The sequence below is a fragment of the Balaenoptera physalus genome, assembly GCF_965194825.1.
Source record: "Balaenoptera physalus genome assembly, chromosome: 4".
Lineage (NCBI taxonomy): Eukaryota > Metazoa > Chordata > Mammalia > Artiodactyla > Balaenopteridae > Balaenoptera > Balaenoptera physalus.
Genome location: NC_138891.1, coordinates 54,989,717 through 55,012,585, shown reverse-complemented (window position 1 = coordinate 55,012,585; position 22,869 = coordinate 54,989,717). Strand labels below are relative to the sequence as shown.

General features: G+C 36.5%; 1 protein-coding gene across 5 annotated transcripts in view; it reads right to left on the bottom strand.

Annotated features, from left to right (window-relative positions):
* NAALADL2 (N-acetylated alpha-linked acidic dipeptidase like 2) overlaps window positions 1-22,869 on the bottom strand; it is a 1,434,969-nt gene that overhangs the window by 630,475 nt on the left and 781,625 nt on the right. For all 5 annotated transcript variants that reach the window (XM_082458958.1, XM_082458959.1, XM_082458957.1 and 2 more), the window contains one exon: window positions 18,429-18,548. In XM_082458958.1, coding sequence (XP_082315084.1) covers window positions 18,429-18,548 — 120 coding nt within the window. The remainder of the gene's footprint in view (window positions 1-18,428; window positions 18,549-22,869) is intronic.

Sequence of the window (22,869 nt, the reverse complement as noted above, 5' to 3'; positions counted from 1 at the left end):
AACTCTTTGTTTAGTTGTGAAGAACCATGACTGAAGCCATAGTGGCGCTAAGGTCTGGAAAAGGTATCTTAAAGGTTCTTTCATAAATACAGATACATTAATGAGCTGTGGGGTGCAGAAAGTACACTGGGTTTGGAATAACAGCCCTATCCCTCCTGTGTAATCCAGGTATGACATTGAGGAAGACACTCTGAGACTAAGTTACTCACTACAGAGCTGTGACCATGCCTATTTCATCACGATTTTGTGAGGACTATGGGTGTTTACATGAGACAATGTACCTGAAAGAAAATTACATTGTCACACAGATATTATTTGGGTAACTATGTTTTTTAAAAATCCTCAGTGACAATAAGAACTGTTCTTTTATCTGGTTACAACACAACAATAATAAGGAACATTTATCGAGCATTTACTAAAAGCTAGGTGACCATTATTATACTGGTTTTATAAGAAAGAAAATTAAGTCTTACAGAGGTTAAAAGGTTTGAAGACTGACTCATAGCAATTTAAGTGGTAGAGCTGGGATTCCAAGCTCATGTAACTGGTCATATTCTATACTTTAGCCAGGGGATGTGAGATAGAAATTTACTACAAGTACAAATAAACAACTGATGCAAATGTATCCAACAAAGGCCACCCAGGTCAGAATTGTGACAAATTCAAATCTGCCTTTAGTCACCTATTCTACTCCAAGCCCCATCATCCAGATAAAGTATACCTACTTTATCCCTATGCTAAGGATACTGAATTGGCATTATACTGATATCAATTACCTTTTAATAAAATCTTTCTAATTATCTTATGTATAGTGACATCTTAAGAAATTTCCCATTAAATATATGAAGAAGTAACTTCTAATTTCCAGCATTTAATGGATATAATTTCAGCCAGAGAGGACTCCCCGAAACCTCCCAAATCACATGAACGTGGTCGCATACCCTGCCTACTTATTGCCATCTGCATGTATGTATTTCCCAGCCTCAGGGCAAAAGGTAACTTTCTATTTCATCAGAATTTTAAACAACCTCAAATTAATTATAAAACACAAGCCTTTCCTGGCTTACTGGCTGTCTGATCTACCTTATTGTTAAAATATATTTTACCTACCTGTTTTATAATCAGTTAAAACACACAAATAATGAAGCCAAGCCAAATAAAAGAAAATAAATCTACATATGTAATAGTTCATACTCGGAATTTTTTAAAAACCCAAGAAAAATAATTTTGTACATGTTTTGCAATCATCACCTATAGTACACCATTTGTAGCCATGTTTCACTTCATTGTTTCCCACACAGGTTACTCTGATATCTTCTCCAGACCTCTTTGTTTCTGACTGAGCATTAAACACTTTCTGCCATTTAGCTTTGTTGCCTAAGAATGACAGGTAATAAAGAAGCTGAGAATACTGCAGACAACTTTAAAAATTTGAGAAATTAAATTATTTTATTAATGATCTCACCAATAAATCTTCTGACCCAATCAGAATCATATCCTGCAGTTACCTATATCTTTGGTTTACTTTGAAATAGGCTGTGTACATGAAAACATGTTGACAGCAATAACTACAAATATTAAAACATACAGAATATGTTAGCACACATAATACCACAGGAAGCCAACATATGCTAATTTGCTTAATTTTGTTTACAATTCTAAAGAAAAAAAAATTTAATCCAGGCACATCACACATGTGTGAAAGGTTTAGATAACCTGGTAAGGAAGTCACGTAAAACTTCTCAATAAGGAAGGATTTGAAATGGGTAGAACAATGCTTGCCCATCTGTAATATAACAGTAACTTTGGAGAAAAGACAATTCCATTTTAATCTGCTGAATATTACAATTATTTTTAAACTAGTTCTACTCTGAAGTTAAAGAATCCTTGAGGGCTTCCCTGGTGGCGCAGTGGTTGAGAATCTGCCTGCCAATGCAGGGGACACGGGTTCGAGCCCTGGTCTGGGAAGATCCCACACGCCGCGGAGCAACTAGGCCCGTGAGCCACAACTACTGAGCCTGCGCGTCTGGAGCCTGTGCTCCACAACAAGAGAGGCCGCGATAGTGAGAGGCCCGCGCACCACAATGAAGAGTGGCCCCCACTTGCAGCAACTAGAGAAAGCCCTCGCACAGAAACGAAGACCCAACACAGCCATAAATAAATAAATAAATAAACTACATTCCTTAAAAAAAAAAAAAGAATCCTTGAGCTTGTAAAGTGTATAAAACTGAGAAGAGAGTTTGGTATCATCTAAAATATAAGGCAAAGCAAAGTGTTAAAACTGTTGTTTTCTTAACAAAACTAAAATTAAACTGGATTATAACAAATTATATAGATATAAATTAGATATCACAGATGTCCATAATACCATCACCAAGTTGTACTATTATTTAATTACAGACATGCTATTATTTAAAAGCAAAGAAACTGTATTAGAACAGCTATTAATTTGGGTATTAGACCAGTGTGAAGTAAGGATGGCATGTTAAAACTGTAAGCGTTCCTCCTGCATTTCATTCACTCATTTTATACACGATGAAATTTAACCTAAAACTGTTTGGGAATTGTCTTTGTGTGAGAATTATGAAAGAAGTTTGATATGGGTAATTTATGCACTTATGAAAAATAAGCATGTTCTTTATTGACAGGTAGGGATAGTAATTTTAACAACTTAATAGATTTAGATTAAAACAGAAAATTATAATTGTAAATTGAAGAGCAAACATAATTTTCTCTGAAGGATCTACTTATAGTTCTTCTTTGATTGTGAATATTAGTCCAAATTTAAGTCTGCTATTATTCTACATGTATTTCTGGGATTATAGACACTTTAATTTTTCTAAACTTTCCAGTACAAAATTGATTTAAAGAATGGAATTATTCTAATAATGGCTGAAATTCTTGGTGTTGTCAGAGTTTTAAAATTTAGATATTACATGATTATACTATTCAAATAATTTATTAATTATTAAGTTAAGAAAACAAATTTATTATGCTAAATGAGATTACAAGGTATAATCTAAAATGCAATACAAGAGAAAATATACAAAATTGATGTAAAGATTTCATAAAATTTGGAAATGCAAATCTAGTAAAGAAAAGTAACTTTTTAAAAAACCTGTAATAGAAAGGCTTTTTTTTCCACCAGCACATTATAAAAACCAAAAACACTTTATTCTTAACTATAATATATATGGAGCTATAAAACCTTCCCAATAACTTTTGCATAAACACAGTAAAAACATATTTTCAGTTAAAAAGCAATTTAATATTTATGAAAATAATAAATACCTGTTACTAATTACTTATTAAAATAATATTTTGAGTGTATATTGTTTTCAAAGTTCAGGTGAAAATATTTTAAGCTTGTGTAGCTACATCAGGTCTTATAGCTTACTAAAGGTTGTTATAAAAATAAGAAGTCTATTGAATTCAAAAATAGATACATTTTGTAGCTGTAACTTTAATTACATAAATTTTAAGAAGAGGTATTTTTTTCCCCCAATATTAATTTTTTTCAATGATGTTTCTTTCCAGAAGTAATTTAACTCTGTCTTCACATATTTTATAACAACAGCAAATTAGTAAAATCCAAGTTGCTGCCCAGGACTCGTTACCAATGTGTTCCAGAGCAAAGTAATAATTAATCTACTTTTATCATAAGAAAATGAATGAGAAAAAACAGCAAAAAAGAACTTAGTGCCGTATAGTGATTAATAATTAGACATCAAGTGGGTTCTTTTAAAACTTTGTTAATGTAGAGCCAAGGGTTTATCTATTTTTTAATTAAAAAAATTGTTAACACCCATGACCTCTATAAAATATCAACAAAGAAGTGAAAGGAACTATGCAAAATCTCCACATCAGTTTTAGGATATTCTAAATTCAAACTGTAAGAAAATGTTGAACTAAAGTTTCAACATCATAATCATTCTTGCAATAATCTAAACCATTTACTGAAGTACTGAGCCTTTACTTAAACAAACAAGGCTGGGATTATACTATTTAGCAAATGATAAGGTCTTAGATTTTTGATCACATAGGATGGTGACCATTAAGAAAAATGGAATTCAAGCAGAAAATGTAATATTTAATAAAATTTTTAATGTGATTAAATAAAATATTAGCTTTCTTTTAATGAGTGCTTAGTATGTTCTTGGCATTGTGTTGTGTACTTACATGTATTTTTTAAATTAATTTTTACAACAGCCTTATGATGTAGGCAATTTCATGATGTTTTGGAAACATACATGATACCTCAACTTTCAAAATAGTTTAAAATTTGTATTAGATGTTTATATAACTACTATAATTGTAATATAGTTTTAATTCCTAAGACAATATTATTTTCTTAATATTACATAATTCTATCACCTCACAAAAAAGTCTATGCATTAATACTGAAAAATGTAAAAATCAAAAGCATCTACCATCCTTTTAGGTCACTGTTTATATTCATCCTTAATAATCAAGTTATATTTATTTTTAACATTCATTTCTCCACTTACTTATACCTGCCTTATTCCACAAAAATCATTAGAGGCAGCTTTAGATTTTTTATTTAAGATTCAAAGTATGCTACATAGTATCAGCATAATCCTTACTGTTAAATAATGCAAAAGTGCAATCTTGAGAGACCATATTTCTATAATAGATTCATCTAGTATTGATATTATTACATGCAGTTCAGTTTTGGAATTTTGAGAGAGCTGTCATTCCCCATTATTAAACTCATATCGTTTCTCTTTAGAATCTTATTCAGATTTTAAGGGCTTACTAATAGTAACTAATATTTATTAAGAATTATGAATGCATTTTAAGATTTAATGCTCACACAAGCTTGTGAGTTGGGATTACTTTTATCGTCATTTTGAGGTTAAAAAAACAAAGAAACTTTAAAACTTCAGAGGGGTTACATAATATCCCAAGGTCACATAAACATCAAGCTTGAACTTGAGCCTGTCTCTACCATCTTTGCATCCTGCCATGCTGTACTTCACTACTGAAAATAAATCACCTGTTGAATACAGAACAAATACAACGCATTGGAAAGACTGGGAAACCCATCTACAGCAGGAAAAAATGAAAAGCGTCAACCAGACAGAGGGAGAGAAGGAAAAGTTAAAATGTGAAAGGATAGCTCAGAACTACCACAAAGCCAGATGTTATTATCATAGAGACATCTATGCTGGTGTGTCCAAATAATTCCTCAAAAATTAAAATATGTGTGAAACTTACTCTTTTGGATTTTAGAGTAATATATAATGTATAAAAAAGATTTCTGAAATGTAATTTTAGGGCATGAACTAGGGGGGAATTAAGTGCTGTTTTCTTTCTTTCCTTCTATCCTTCCTTCCCTCCTCCCTTTCTGTCTGACTTCTTTCTTGATTTCTTGCTTTTCTTAGTTTATATTATAATATTTAAGACAAACAAAATGCTTAGCACCTTTTCTTATACTACCAAACTTTCATGAATGCATGAGGATGATTTACGCTTAACATACTACAATAAGATAATGCAAAAATCAAGGCCTCTAATGAATGATGTCACTAGTTATGATTTCCCAATATTTAAATGGTCAGTCAATAAAAGTAATTATATTATCATGAAGGTAAAATACAGGCATGACTTCTTAGTTATGGGAATCATTCACAACAGACTGAAGATTTGTAGACATACCTTAATTTGGTTTTAATCCATGAAAAATACTTTAATTTTAGGTATACGATCGGAAGTATTCAGGATTAGTTATCCTCATTCTAAATGCACTTTCTTAAAGTCTGACTGCTAAATGGCAGAATAACACTCAGTCTAAAGTTCTTCTATTATAACTTATGATTGAAGTTGTTTTTCAACAAAAATTACCTTTTGTAGATATGGTAATATTTGGTTTAAAACATTTAGAAAAATAACTAAAGACAGTCAGTGGAAAATGGAAAACATTCTGATTAAAAAAAAATAATAGCAGATTTGGCTTTTAAATACATTAAACCATTGTATTCTGATTTTGTGTTCTAGTCCTGACCATGTTTTCTGTGAGCAGTGTAGCAGCTCTGGACTCGTACAATTACAAAATACAGAGCACTGGTCTTTTGTAATTACTTCTGACAACAGGGTAGGAAGTGCCTCATTAAATCAGCCAGTGAACAAGCATACCCTTTCTAAGTATCAAGATAGTGTTCACTTCTTTTGGTTCATAAAATGCCTTCCAAAAGTGTCTTAAAAAAGAAGCAACTTTGCCTCCACATACAAAACTATACCCCCCAAATCATGCAATGACACTGAATTAAATTTTTTTTTTCATCTGAAATATTCACAGACTATCATGTAAATAGATCTGCTAGCTTCATCAATACCAGGGAAAATGATAATGCATCAAAAGTTTCAATAAGGAAGGAGTCTTTCTCTTCTTTCTTACTTTCCCAGCATGTCACATGACACATAAGTCTGTACCAATGTGCACATACATACACCACACACACACACCATGAATATCTTATATTCAAAAAATACTGAGTTCCTTTTTTATGCACATTGTTGTACTATTGTACTGGGTACCACATTCTTTTTTAACATCTTTGTAGGAGTATAATTGCTTTACAATGTTGTGTTAGTTTCTGCTGTATAACAAAGTGAATCAACTATATGTATATATATATCCCCGTATCTCCTACCTCTTGCGTCTCCCTCACACTCTCCCTATCCCACCCCTCTAGGTGGTCACAAAGCACCAAGCTGATCTCCCTGTGCTATGCTGCTGCTTCCCATTAGCTAACTATTTTACATTTGATAGTGTATATGTGTCAATGCTACTCTCTCACTTCGTCCCAGAATAACCTTCCCCCTCCCGGTGTCCTCAAGACCATTCTCTACGTCTGCATCTTTACTCCTTTCCTGACCCTAGGTTCTTCAGAACTAATTTTTTTTTTAGATTCCATATATTTGTGTTAGCATACGGTATTTGTTTTTCTCTTTCTGACTTACTTCACTCTGTATGACAGATTCTACGTCCATGCACATCACTACAAATAACACAATTTCATTTCTTTTTATGGCTGAGCAATATTCCATTGTATACATGTGCCACATCTTCTTTAATCATTCATCAGTCGATGGACACTTAGGTTGCTTCCATGTCCTGGCTATTGTAAATACTGCTGCAATGAACATTGTGGTACATGACTTTTTTTGAATTATAGTTTTCTCAGGATATATGCTCAGTGTGGGATTGCTGGGTCATATGGTACTTCTATTGTTAGTTTTGTAAGGAACCTCCATAATGCTCTCCAGAGTGGCTGTATCAATTTACATTCCTACCAACAGTGCAAGAGGGTTCCCTTATCTCCACACCCTCTTCAGCATTTATTGTTTGTAGATTTTTTGATGATGGCCATTCTGACTGGTGTGAGGTGCTACCTCACTGTGGTTTTGATTTGCCTTTCTCTAATGATTAGTGATGTTGAGCATTCTTTCATGTGTTTGTTGGAAATCTGTATATATTCTTTGGAGAAATGTCTGTTTAGGTCTTCTGCCCATTTTTCTATAGGGTTGTTTGTTTTTCTGATGCTGCATGAGCTGCTTGTATATTTTGGAGGTTAATCCTTTGTCAGTTGCTTCATTTGCAAATATTTTCTCCCAATCTGAGGGTTGTCTTTTCGTCTTGTTTATGGTTTCCTTTGCAGTGCGACAGCTTTTAAGTTTCATTAGGTCTCATTTGTTTATTTTTGTTTTTATTTCCATTTCTGTAGGAGGTGGGTCAAAAAGGATCTTGTTGTGATTTATGTCATAGAGTGTTCTGCCTATGTTTTCCTCTAAGAATTTTACAGTCCCTGGCCTTGCATTTAGGTCTTTAATCCATTTTGAGTTTATTTTTCTGTATGGTGTTAGGGAGTGTTCTAATTTCATGCTTTTACATGTAGCTGTCCAGTTTCCCAGCACCCCTTATTGAAGAGACTGTCTTTTCTCCATTGTATACTCTTGCCTCCTTTGTCAAAGATAAGGTGAACATATGTGTGTGGGTTTATCTCTGGACTTTCTATCCTGTTACATTGATCTGTATTTCTGTTTTTGTGCCAGTACCATACTATCTTGATCACTGTAGCTTTGTGGTATAGTCTGAAGTCAGGGAGCCTGATTCCTCCAGCTCCATTTTTCTTTCTCAAGATTGCTTTGGCAATTTGGGGTCTTTTGTGTTTCCATACAAATTGTGAAAATTTTTGTTCGACTTCCGTGAAAAATGCCATTGGTAGTTTGATAGGGATTGCATCGAATCTGTACATTGCTTTGGGTAGTATAGTCATTTTCACAATGTTGATTCTTCCAATCCAAGAACAGGGTATATCTCTCCATCTGTTTGTATCATCTTTAATTTCTTTCATCAGTGTCTTATAGTTTTCTGCATACAGGTCTTTTGTCTCCTTAGATAGGTTTATTCCTAGGTATTTTATTCTTTTTCTTGACATGGTAAATGGGAGTATTTCCTTAACTTCTCTTTCAGATTTTTCATCATTAGTGTATAGGAATACAAGAGATTTCTGTGCATTAATTTTTATCTTGCTACTTTACCAAACTCATTCATTAGCTCTAGTAGCTTTCTGGTAGCATCTTTAAGATTCTCTACGTATAGTATCATGTCATCTGCAAACAGTGACAGTTTTACTGCTTCTTTCCTATTTGGATTCCTTTTATTTTTATTTCTTCTCTGATTGCTGTGGCTAAAACTTCCAAAACTATGTTGAATAATAGTGGTGAGAGTGGGCAACCTTGTCTTGTTCCTGATCTTAGTGGAAATGGTTTCAGTTTTTCACCACTGAGAACGATGTTGGCTGTGGGTTTGTCATATATGGTCTCTATCATGTTGAGGTAAGTTCCCTCTATGCCTACTTTCTGGAAAGTTTTTTTTATCATAAATGGTGTTGAATTTTGTCAAAAGCTTTTTCTGCATCTATTGAGATGATCATATGGTTTTTCTTCTTCAATTTGTTAATATGGCGTTTCACATTGATTGATTTGCATATATTGAAGAATCCTTGCATTCTTGGGATAAACCCCACTTGATCATGGTGTTTGATCCTTTTAATATGTTGTTGGATTCCCTTTGCTAGTATTTTGTTGAGGATTTTTGCATCTTTGTTCATCAGAAATACTGGCCTGCAGTTTTCTTTTGTTTTTGACATGTTTGCCTGGTTTTGGTATCAGGATGATGGTGACCTCGTAGAATGAGTTTGGGAGTGTTCTTCCCCCTGCTATATTTTGGAAGAGTTTGAGAAGGATAGATGTTAGCTCTTCTCTGAATGTTTGATAGAATTCACCTGTGAAGCCAACTGGCTGTGGGCTTTTGTTGGAAGATTTTTAATCACACTTTCAATTTCAGTGCTTGTGACTGGTCTGTTTATATTTTCTATTTCTCCCTGGTTCAGTCTCGGACGGTTGTGCTTTCCTAAGAATTGGTCCATTTCTTCCAGGTTGTCCATTTTATTGGCATAGAGTTGCTTGTAGTAATCTCATGATCCTTTACATTTCTGCAGTATCAGTTGTTATTTCTCCCTTTTCATTACTAATTCTGTTGATTTGAATTTTCTCCCTTTTTTTCTTGATGAGTCTGGCTAATGGTTTATCAATTTTGTTTATCTTCTCAAGGAACAAGCTTTTAGTTTTGTTGATCTTTGCTATCGTTTCCTTCAGTTCTTTTTCATTTATTTCTGATCTGATCTTTATGATTTCGTTCCTTCTGCTAACTTTGGGGTTATTTTGTTATTCTCTCTCTTATTGCTTCAGGTGTAAAGTTAGTTGTTTATTTGAGAGTTTTCTTGTTTCTTGAGGTAGGACTGTATTGCTATAATCTTCCCTCTTAGAACTGCTTTGGTACATCCCATAGGTTTTGGGTGATCGTTTTTTCATTGTCATTTGTTTCTAGGTATTTTTTGATTTCCTCTTTGATTTCTTCAGTGATCTATTGGTTATTTAGTAGCCTATTGTTTCGCCTCCATGTGTTTGTATTTTTTACAGTTTTTTTCCTCTAATTGATATCTAGTCTCATAGCATTGTGGTTGGAAAAGATACTTGATATGATTTCAAGTTTGTTAAATTTACCAAGGCTTGATTTGTGATGCAAGATATGATCTATCCTGGAGAATGTTCCATGAGCACTTGAGAAGAAAGTGTATTCTGTTGTTTTTGGATGGAATGCCCATAAATATCAATTAAGTCCTTCTTGTTTAATGTGTCACTTAAAGCTTGTGTTTCCTTGTTTATTTTCACTTTGATTGATCTGTCCATTGGTGAAAGTGGTGTGCTAAAGTCCCCTACTATTATTGCATTTCTGTCTATTTCCCCTTTTATGGCTGTTAGCATTTGCCTTATGTATTGAGGTGCTCCTATGTTGGGTGCAGAAATATTTACAATTGCTATAACTTCTTCTTGGATTGATCCTTTGATCATTATGTAGTGTCCTTCTTTGTTTCCTGTAATAGTCTTTTAAATTCTATTCTGTCTAATATGAGAATTGCTCCTCCAGCTTTCTTTTGATTTCCATTTGCATGGAATATCTTTTTCCATCTGCTCACTTTCAGTCTGTGTGTGTCCCTAGGTCTGAAGTGGGTCTCTTGTAGACAGCGTATATATGGGTCTTGTTTTTGTATCCATTCAGCCAGTCTGTCTTTTGGTGGGAGCATTTAAACCACTTACATTTAAGGTAGTTATCAGTATGTATGTTCCTATTACCATTTTCTTAATTGTTTTGGGTTTGTTATTGTAGGTCTTTTCCTTGTCTTGTGTTTCCTGCCTAGAGAAGTTCCTTTAGCATTTGTTGTAAAGCTGGTTTGGTGGTGCTGAATTCTCTTAGCTTTTGCTTTTCTGTAAAGGTTTTAATTTCTCTGTCGAATCTGAATGAGATCCTTGCTGGGTAGAGTAATCTTGGTTGTTGGTTTTTCCCTTTCATCACTTTACATATGTCTTGCCACTCCCTTCTGCTTTGCAGAGTTTCTCTGAATGATCAGCTGTTAACCTTATGGGGATTCCTTTGTATGTTACTTGTTGTTTTTCCCTTGCTGCTTTTAAAATTTTTTCTTTGTATTTAATTTTTGATAGTTTGATTAATATGTTATCTTGGCACGTTTCTCCTTGGATTTATCCTGTTTGGGACTCTCTGTGCATCCTGCACTTGGGTGGCTATTTCCTTTCCCATGTTAGGGAAGTTTTCAACTATAATCTCTTCAAATATTTTCTCGGTCCCTTTATTTTTCTCTTTTTCTTCTGGGACCCCTATAATTCGAATGTCAGTGTGTTTAATGTTGCCCGTGAAATCTCGGAGAATGTCCTCAATTCTTTTCATTCTTTTTTCTTTATTCTGCTCTGTGGTAGGTATTTCCACTTTTTAATCTTCCAGGTCACTTATCTGTTCTTCTGCCTCAGTTATTCTGCTATTGATTCCTTCCAGAGAATTTTCAATTTCATTTATTGTGGTGTTCATTATTGTTTGTTTGCTCATTACTTCTTCTAGGTCCTTGTTAAAAGTTTCTTGTATTTTCTCTATTTTATTTCCAAGATTTTGGATCATCTTTACTATCATTACTCTGTATTCTTTTTCAGGTAGACTGCCTATTTCCTCTTCATTTGTTTGGTCAGGTGGGTTTTTACCTTCCTCCTTCATCTGCTGCGTATTTCTGTGTTTTCTCATTTTGCTTAACTTACTGTGTGGGGTCTCCTTTTTTGCAGGCTACAGGTTTGTAGTTCCCATTGTTTTTGGTGTTTGCCCCAGTGGGTAAGGTTGTTCAGTGGGTTGTGGAGGCTTCCTGGTGGAGGGGACTGGTGCCTTTGTTCTGGTGGATGAGGCTGGATCATGTCTTTCTGGTGGGCAGGACCACGTTCAGTGTTGTGTTTTGGGTTGTCTGTGAGTTTGTTATGATTTTAGTCAGCCTGTCTACTAGTGGGTGGGTTTGTGTTCCTATCTTGCTAAGTGTTTTGCATGGGGTGTCCAGCATTGTAGCTTGCTGGTTGTTGAGTGGAGCTGGGTCTTAGCGTTGAGACGGAGATCTCTGGGAGAGTTCTCGCCAATTTCTATTATGTGGGGCTGGGATGTCTCTAGTGGTCCAATGTCCTGAACTTGTCTCTCCTACCTCAGAGGCTCAGGCTTGGCACCTGGCCAGAGCACCAAGACCCTGTTAGCCACATGGCTCAGAATAAAAGGGAGAAAAAAAAAGAAAGAAAAATAAATAAATAAATAAATAAAATAAAACAAAGTTATTAAAATACAAAATTAAAGAAAATTATTAAAATAAAAAATATAATATGTAATTTAAAAAATTTTTTAAAAAGAGCAAGCAAACCAATAAATAAATCCACCAATGATAACAAGCGCTAAAAACTATACTGAGATAAACATAAAAATCAGAAACTAGTCAGCTGCATACAGAAAACACCAAGTCTACATTTGCTCCCAAAGTCCACCACCTCAATTTTGGGATAGTTCATTGTCAATTCAGGTGTTCCACAGATGCAGCGTACTTCAAGTTGATTATGGGGATTTAATCTGCTGTTTCTGAGGCTGCTGGGAGAGATTTCCCTTTCTCTTCTTTGTTTGCACAGCTCCTGGGGTTCAGCTTTGGATTTGGCCCCACCTCTGCATGTAGGTAGCCCTCTGGCATGTGTTCTTCGCCCAGACAGGAGGGAGTTAAAGGAGTGGCTGATTAGGGGGCTCTGGCTCACTCAGGCCGGTGGGAGGGAGGGGTACAGAATGCGGGGCCAGCCTGCGGTGACAGAGGCCAGTGTGACTTTGCAACAGCTTGAGGCATGCTGTGTGTTCTTCCGGGGAAATTGTCCATGGATCACGGAACCCTGGAAGTGGCAGGCTGCACAGGCTCCCAGGAAGGGAGGTGTGGATAGTGACCTGTGCTTTCACACGGGATTCTTGGTGGCTGCAACAGCAGCCTTAGTGTTTCATTCCCGTCTCTGGTGTCCACACTAATAACAACGGCTCACGCCTATCTCTGAAGCTCGTTTAGGTGGTGCTCTGAATCTCCTCTCCTCCCGCACCTCGAAACAATGGTCTCTTGCCTCTTAGGCAGTTCCAGTCTTTTTCCTGGACTCTCTCCCCGTTAGCTGTGGTGCACTATCCCCCTTCAGGCTGTGTTCAGGCCGCCAACCCCAGTCCTCTCCCTGGGGTCTGACCTCCGAAACCCGAGCCTCAGCTCCCAGCCCCCGCCCACCCCGGTGGGTGAGCAGACAAGCCTCTCGGGCTGGTGAGTGTTGGTCGGCACCAATCCTCTGTGCGGGAATCTCTCTCTTTGCCCTCTGCACCCCTGTTGCTGAACTCTCCTCTGTGGCTCTGAACCTTCCCCCCCGTCCACCCCCCGTCTCTGCCAGTGAAGTGGCTTCCTAGTGTGTGGAAACTTTTCCTCCTTCACAGCTCCCTCCCAGAGGTGCAGGTCCCATCTTTATTCTTTTGTCTGTTTTTTCTTTTTTCTTTTGCCCTACCCAGGTACATGGAGAGTTTCTTGCCTTTGGGGAATTGTGAGGTCTTCTGCCAGCCTTCAGTAGGTTTTCTGAAGGAGTTGTTCCACATGTAGATGTATTTTTGATGTATTTGTGGGAAGGAAGGTGATCTCCATGCCTTACTCCTCCACCATCTTGAAGGTTCTCATATCACATATTTTTGATGCTAATTATTAGCTGAATGCATCATATGTTAATTTGGGGAAATGAAAATTAAATTTTAGATCTACCATCTAAACTTCTACCACATGTAGTAGAGTAATGCTGCTCTCTCTTAACTGAAATTTAAAAAAAATAATTCTTTTGAATGCAGTTATCATAAGGATTAAATAATTGTCATCAGAAAAAAAAGGAGAGTGGAGCAAATGAAACAGAGTATAGTTCAGCAAATATGAAAAGCATGTCAATGCCTTATGTGAGGTAAGGTTTCAAAATATAGTATTTCTCAGCATTTACTTTACCTAAACTAGAGAATTTCTTACTGATCTTCCTATTGCCCACTTGTTGAGTACTGATTGATAAATCACCAAATATAGAGATTTCCTCACTAAACCCCCAACTCAGTGTTTTAAATTTACTTGTTTTGTAGATGAAATTGGGTTTGAAATTCAAATAGTATGAAGTTTACTTTTTTCCTAATCTGTTGGAAACAGTCTACTGAATATTTGAAAATATCAACACATAACAATTGTTTTCTACCTCTCATTTCCCTCCAGGCTCTTCCAAAATGCCTTCCTCTTTAAGCATGCTTTATGGACTTGAGTGGTAGTTGGTTAAGTCATACACTGGCCAAACAATGAAAAATTGATATTAAAATACAAATCTTATCTGATGAATAGATAGGAAACTGTTTCATTTGTAGGAAACTACAAAATCAATTGGATTACCAAATCATTAAAATTGTGGTTACAGGGATAAAAAGATATATAAGAAAATGCAAAAAACAGCTAATATTTGCTAGTATCTTACTATCTAGCTGTGAGTACTAGGAATGTACTGTATGTTACTTCATTTACGAAAAATTCTTAACAGCATTTATTAATTTTCATGTGTAACTTTACCATGCACAAAAGGCATAAGATATTTATTCATTTGTAATTTTACTATATGCAAATTTGTCTCTTACAAGACTTGGGGCTTATATGTGGTGCGGACCCAGATAATAGCCCATCTTCCACATTTCAGTGGGATTTACTCAATTTCTAGCTGCCATGGCGTACACAGTAATTTTTTTTTTTTATTACTGCTTTTTGTGAAAATGACTCTAAAAGAAAGCCAAATGCTTTTATTGCCTTTCATAAAATAAATTTCGTACTAGAGAGCTATTTAGCAATTTGGGAATTTGCAAGGGTTTTTGGATCTGCTTTATTATGTCTCAGATTGTCACTGAGACAAATCTAAGTAAATCCATCATGACAGATAAAAGACTATTTTGTCTTAAAGCTTAAGGAATGAAAGCACTCTCCTATAAAATAAACTGCTATAAATACAAAGCTCATAGAAACCTAAAGCCTTTCCTCTAAGGTTTAAGCTTAAGGAAACTAGCACAAGCTAGGTCTGAAGGACTTGGCCCTTTCCTGCAACAAAGTGTGGACATCAAGGCTTAGAGCTAGAAGCCATCTGCCTTTTACAGCTCCTGCTACAAATGTGGGGATTACTTCATCAATCCCTTCCTAGTGACTAAATTAACACATACATACCATTTATGATAAAACTAATGAGATCTCCTCCTTCTTGACTGCGGATTATTTTTCTACTCTCTTTAGGAGGTAATATCACAATTTTGCTTCCCCTTTGCCCTCTTTATCTCAGATGCAGAGATTCCCTCCCAGATTCATTTTTTCAACTATGATTTAGTTACTACTGCACAGTTAAAATACGATTAACTTTTCTCTACTCATTCAGCCCCATGTTCCCAGTCCAGATGCTCATTTGGAATCATGAGTAACAGTTGTAATTCACATAGAAGTCAATTGGTCCTCTGCCTTTTTTTCAACCCAGCTGTATTATTCTATGACCTCATTTTCCAATTTCAGCCTCGGAATATATTTGATGGACAGGTGAAGCAAGTTCAGCTATAATCATGCTATATAACCTTGTCTACACCATGCTTTCTTTTTTTTTTACAATGTGAATATATATTAACAGATATGGAATCAGTGATTCCATAATCTCTGGGACAATCTACAGAAAACAGAGATGCCTAGAATAGAATCTAAAAGGTTAAAGAAAGAGTGCTTTCTCTTCTCTGGCTAGAAGATAATGCCAAGTTTGTGGCAAGGCTCTGTCTAAAGGGGAATTCTGCACAGACCTCTTTGTTAAATCTCTTCATAGGCCTGTAAGGAAGATGATCAGGGAAAATATACCAGGGTTTTAATAACTGTGTCCTACTCTAGATAAACCACTATTTCAGTACTTTGTGGACCTTGCCAAATGGTTTCATAATGTAAATATTCTCTGGAGCAGTCAAATAAAAAGAAACTGGCTATGTTTTAACCCATTATCTACTGGTAGGGATTTTGAGTATTTGGCCTATAAACACTGTTAGAAAAAAATTTAAATGCCTTATCTTAACATGAATTTTTAGACTTTTTTTCCTTACAAAATATATACAAAATCATTAGGAATTTAGAAAATATAAAGAAATAGAAATCCATAATCCCATCAACCCAATTTAGATAATTGGCCCCTACCACAAACAACATTTTAGTCATCTGTATCACTCTTAGGTTGAACAAGCAGGATTCATATAATGTACTCAAAGCAGTGTTACAGTAGTTCCCTGTTATCCATAGTTTCAGTTTTAGAGGTTTCAGATGCTCGTGGTCAAGTGCAGTCCAAAGTACACTGAATGGAAAATTCCAAAAATATTATTCCTAAGTTTTAAATTATGGGCTGTTCTGAGTAGCTTGATGACATCTCAGGCTGTCCCACTCCATCCAGCCAGGATGTGAATTGTCCCTTTGCCCAGCATATCCATGATGTATATCCTACCCTGCCCATTAGTCACTAAGCAGCCCTCTAAATTATCAGAATGACGTTGGTGGTATCACACATAATTTTTATTATAGTATATTGTTATATGCTCTATTTTATTATTAGTTATTGTTGTTCATCTCTTACTATGCCTAATTATAAATTAAACACTATCATAAGTATATATGTATAGGAAAAAGCATAGTATATGTAGGGTTTGGTACTAACTGTGGTTTCAGGCATCCACTGGGAGTCTTGGAACTTATCCTCCATGGGTAAGTGGGTCTGTTGTGCTTTGTTTCCCACTTCCCTTTTAAAACATCTGGAAAAGAACATTCTTCCCCAAACAACTAGAGGAAGAGTTCTTCTGATTATTGGTAATAAAATGTCCTCTAAGCAATTTGAATCACTTGTCTTAAGTAAGTAATTAGAATGCCTAGTCTCATACCATGATCAAATCTGTACCCTTGATTTAAAATGTCATCATTTTGCCCCTCTACCAGACTGGGGCTGTTTTTGGGGAAAGAGTATATGCTATCTTATTTCCTTCCTCATGCACTTGTGATACTTATCTATAAATTGAAGATAATAATCTGTACCTCAACACTATGGTTATTGTAAAGATTAATGTGAAAATACATTAAAAAACACTTAGAAAAATATTTAACCCATATTTCTAACAATGTTATTTTTAGAAGTACCAATAAATGTAATCATTATTATATAATTCTTATAAATGTCCTCTTTATATTTTATTTGTTTGACTTATGAGGATTTTCACATATCATTAAATATTCTTTACATTGTAATTGTTGTATAGTATTCAGCTGTACAAATGTAGCACAATTTTCAGTGCTAAACTGGATGTATATATCATTTCAAATATTTTCTCACATCATTGGTAATCATTGTGTTCATCATCTCTGATTTTTTTCCCCTTTAGAATATACTGTTGAAATGGAATTATTGGGTCAAAATGATTATTTTAAGGCCTTTAATACATACTGACAAATTATCCTACAAAAAATTCGTATCAGTGTGTATTATATTTTCAAGACTATCTTAAAATTCTGGCCTATTATCTACTATCAGACATTGATTTAAGTATAAGAGCATCCTTGGAAAATAAAAAATAGGCACAGAATGTTCTCTTGGGTCCTTACAGAGTGTGCCAACAGATTTCTGGATACATTTTTTGCTCCTGGGAATTAGCTAATCTCATAAAGGTTTGAATGAGGAGAAATCCAATACATCTTCAGAACCAGAGCATTCCAGGGACATAACTACACAACTACACTGATCATTCTTTTTTAATAGAAAAAGAAAATGAAGTAAGAATGAGCAGTAGTGACTCTCTATTGTGGTGGCTCATTATGAGATACTTAGATTGAACTGCTTTAATTATGTAAATGCATCTGGTGGATGAGTGTTAATAAACTTCTCTTTAAATAAAATAAATCAAAATTCTGCTTTTCCTTAGTATATTATATTTTAATTAAATTTCTGAGCACAGTCAGTAACTGTGAAGTTACACAGTTGACAAAAATTAATCACTAAGGAGTGTAAATCAGTGAGATACTAGTCTAACATAAAGCAGATGGTAATTAGATAACAGATTAGAAGTTTCGCAGATGTCGTGAGGACACTGTGGTTCTCATTTTTAGCATTCCAGATAGGTATTATGAAGGAAATGCCAATTTTTTGAAGGTCCCACAAACTCACAATATCTTAAAGGTCTTAATATAAAATTATCCATTTTGGAAAAGTTATCTTCCTGCGATACCCTATGCCTCTCTCTCTTTCCACTCTGTTGCTCTCCCTCTCTCTCTCTCTCTCACACACACACACACACACACACACACACACACACTCCCTCTCTCTCTTCATGTTCTCAGATGCACATGTAACCCCAACTGAACAAAATATTCACCCTACCACCAAATAACAGCCATTGGACCAACCTTATAAAGTAGTGGCAGTTTTCCTAATTTCAGGAGTGCAATCTGATTTGTGACATTTTTCATTTTTTTAATCCTATTTAAATCATCTGCATTTCCATAACTCACATCAATGACTTCAGCCTGAAAGAGAAGACAAAGAAAAATAAAGCCCTGTCAGAAGCATTATAGCAAGTTGCCCATTTAATAACAAAATCATTCATAGTAATTCAAAATGTTCAAGGAGAACTAATCGCTCTCTTACCCTGTCCCAATCATGACCTTTCTATTTCTATCAGGGTACAACAATTCTCCTTTGAGAAGTCACTTGAGAAAAAGGTTTAGAGTCATTTTTGCTTTGCAGTCTCTTCTAAACATATTACAAACCCAGTTTATGTCTCTAACAGACCCAGTTTGGTATATTATTACATTCATGTTTCTGGAATTTGAATCATTTTACAAGATGCTGCAAAATCAATTTCCTTAAGGTTCAACAACAATCATACTACTCTTAGATGTGAAAACAACTCAAAGATTCTCTACTGTTATCCAAATTAAGTACAAAGTTCACAATGCACAGCTGTTCAGGATGTGCACATATCCAGCTGTGAATGACAGCCCCCTGGGTTATGCAGGATACAACCTATACAACCACCTATACCACTGTGACATTCAAGACTTTAGAATATGACACCAAACAACTATTTCTGTCACATATCCCACTACTCCCCTAGAGTTATGTTTCATATCAATATTTCTCATTTTTAAAAGTCTCATTTTATTAATGTAAAAATTGTATGCCTTCTTGGAAATTTTACTGGGAATCCTATGATTTGGTGACCCCCATCCCACACTTTGAAAAGTACTGCCCTGAGGGTTCCATCCAGCATACTCCTACAGCCAAGAGGATTCCTTTTGGCTTTACTTTCTGGAATTTCTATTATTAAAATAATAGCTGTTATGCTTTCCAGTCATAAAATTATAATACTAAATGTGCTGCTTCAGGAGGGAGGACCTTCAATATGGCGGAGGAGTAAGACGTGGAGATCACCTTCCTCCCCACAAATACATCAAAAATACATCTACATGTGGAACAACTCCTACAGGACACCTACTGAATGCTGGAAGAAGATCTCAGACTTCCCCAAAGGCAAGAAACTCCCCACATACCTGGGTAGGGTAAAAGAAAAAAGGAAAAACAGAGACAAAAGAATAGGGATGGGACCTGCACCAGTGGGAGGGAGCCGTGAAGGAGGAAAGGTTTCCACACACTAGAAGCCCCTTCACTGGCGGGGAGAGGGGGTGGGCAGGGTGGAGAATCCTTGGAGCCGCAGAGGAGAGTGCAGCAACAGGGGTGCAGACAGCAAAGCAGAGAGATTCCTCCATAGAGGATTGGTGCCGACCAGCACTCACCAGCCTGAGAGGCTTGTCTGCTCACTTGCCAGGGCAGGTGGGGGCTGGGAGCTGAGGCTTGGGCTTCGGAGGTCAGACCCCAGGGAAAGGACTGGGGTTGGCTGTGTGAACACAGCCTGAAAGGGGCTAGTGCACCACAGCTGGCCGGGAGGGAGTCTGGGAAAATGTCTGGAATGGCCAAAGAGGCAAGCGACCATTGTTATGGGGTGCACAAGGAAAGGAGATTCAGAGCACCACCTAAATGAGCTTCCGAGACAGGCGTGAGGTGTGGCTATCAGCACAGACACCAGAGACAGGCATGAAACGCTAAGGCTGCTGCTGCCGCCACCAAGCAGCCTGTGTGCAATCACAGGTCACTACCCACACCTCCTCTCCTGGGAGCCTGTGGAGCCCGCCACTGCCAGGGTCCCGTGATTCTGGGACAACTTCCCCGGGAGAACACATGGTGTGCCTCAGACTGATGCAACGTAATGCCGGCCTCTGCCGCCGCAGGCTCGCCCCGCCTCCTCCGTGCCCCTCCCTCCCCCCGGTCTGAGTGAGCCCGATCCCCCTAATCAGCTGCTACTTTAACCCCATCCTGTCTGAGAAAAGAACAGAGGCCCTCAAGCAACCTACATGCAGAGGCGGGGCCAAATCCAAAGCTGAACCCCAGGAGCTGTGCGAACAAAGAAGAGAAAGGAAAATCTCTCCCAGCAGCCTCAGGAGCAGCGGATTAAATCTCCACAATCAACTTGATGTACCCTGCATCTGTGGAATACCTGAATGGACAACAAATCATCTAAAAATTGAGGTGGTGGACTTTGGGAGCAACTGTAGACTTGGGGTTTGCTGTATGAAACTGACAAGTTTCTGATTTTTATGTTTATCCTAGTTTAGTTTTTAGCACTTGTTGTCACTGGTGGATTTGTTTATTGGTTTGGTGGCTCTCTTCTTATTTTTTCTTTTTTTAATTACTTTTTAATTTTTTTATTTTAATACTTTTAAAAAATATTTTATTTTAATAACTTTATTCATTTCATTTTATTTTTTTCTACCTTTTTTTTTTTCTCCTTTTTCTTCTAAGCCATGTGGCTGACAGGGTCTTGGTGCTCCGGCCGGATGTCAGGCCTGAGGCTTTGAGGTGGGAGAGCCGAGTTCAGGAGATTGGACCATCAGAGACCTCCCAGCCCCATGTAATTACAATCGGCAAGAGGTCCACCAGAGATGTCCAACTCAGTGCTAAGACCCAGCTCCACTCAACAACCACCAAGCTCCAGTGCTGGACAACTCACGCCAAACAACTAGCAAGAGAGGAACACAACCACACCCATTAGCAGAGAGGCTGACTAAAATCATAATAAACTCACAGACACCACAAAACACACCACTGAACATGGTCCTGCCCACCAGAAAGACAAGATCCAGCAACATCCACCAGAACAAAGGCACAAGGCCCCTCCACCAGGAAGCCTACACAACCCAAAGAACAACCTTAGCCACTGGGGGCAGACACCAAAAACAATGGGAACTACAAACCTGCAGCCTAAGAAAAAGGAGACCCCATACAGTAAGTTAAGCAAAATGAGAAAACAGAGAAATACGCAGCAGATGAATGAGCAAGGTAAAAACCCACCTGACCAAATAAATGAAGAGGAAATAGGCAGTCTACCTGAAAAAGAATTCAGAGTAATGATAGTAAAGATGGTCCCAAATCTTGAAACTAGAATGGAGAAAATACAAGAAACGTTTAACAAGGACCTAGAAGAACGAGAGAGCAAACAAACAATGATGAACAGCACAATAAATGAAATTGAAAATTCTCTAGAAGGAATCAATAGCAGAATAACTGAGGCAGTAACACAGTAATAGAAGGGGACTTTAACACCCCACTTTCACCAATGGACAGATCAACCAAAATGAAAATAAATAAGGAAACACAAGCTTTAAGTGACACATTAAACAAGATGGACTTAATTGATATTTATAGGACATTCCATCCAAAAACAACAGAATACACTTTCTCCTCAAGTGCTTATAGAGCATTCTCCAGGATACATCATATCCTGGGTCACGAATCAAACCTTGGTCAATTTAACAAACTTGGAATAGTATCAAGTATCTTTTCCGACCTCAACGCTATGAGACTAGATATCAATTACAGGAAAAAACTGTAAAAAATACAAACACATGGAGGCGAAACAATAGGCTACTAAATAACCAAGAGATAACTGATGAAATCAAAGAGGAAATCAAAAATACCTACAAACAAATGACAATGAAAACACGACGGCCCAAAACCTATGGGATGTAGCAAAACAGTTCTAAAAGGGAAGTTTATAGCATTACAATCCTACCTCAAGAAACAAGAAAATTCTCAAATAAACAACCTAACCTTACACCTAAAGCAATTAGAGAAAGAAGAACAAAAAAACCCCAAAGTTAGCAGAAGGAAAGAAATCATAAAGATCAGATTAGAAATAAACGAAAAAGAATTGAAGGAAACGATAGCAAAGATCAACAAAACTAAAAGCTGGTTCTTTCAGAAGATAAAAAATTTGATAAACCATTAGCCAGACTCATCAAGAAAAAAAAGAGAGAAGACTCAAATCAACAGAATTAGAAATGAAAAAGGAGAAGTAACAACTGACATTGCAGAAATGCAAAGGATCATAAGAAATTACTTCAAGCAACTCTATGCCAATAAAGTGGACAACCTGGAAGAAATGGACAAATTCTTAGAAAAGCACAACCTTCCAAGACTGAACCAGGAAGAAATAGAAAATATAAACAGACCAATCACAAGCACTGAAATTGAAAGTGTGATTAAAAATCTTCCAACAAATAAAAGCCGGGGACCAGGTGGCTTCACAGGTGAATTCTATCAAATATTTAGAGAAGAGCTAACACCTATCCTTCTCAAACTCTTCCAAAATATACCAGAGGAAGGAACACTCCCAAATTCATTCTACAAGGTCACCATTACCCTGATACCATAACCAGGCAAAGATATCAAAAAAAAGAAAACTACAGGCCAATATTTCTGATGAACAAAGATGCAGAAATCCTCAACAAA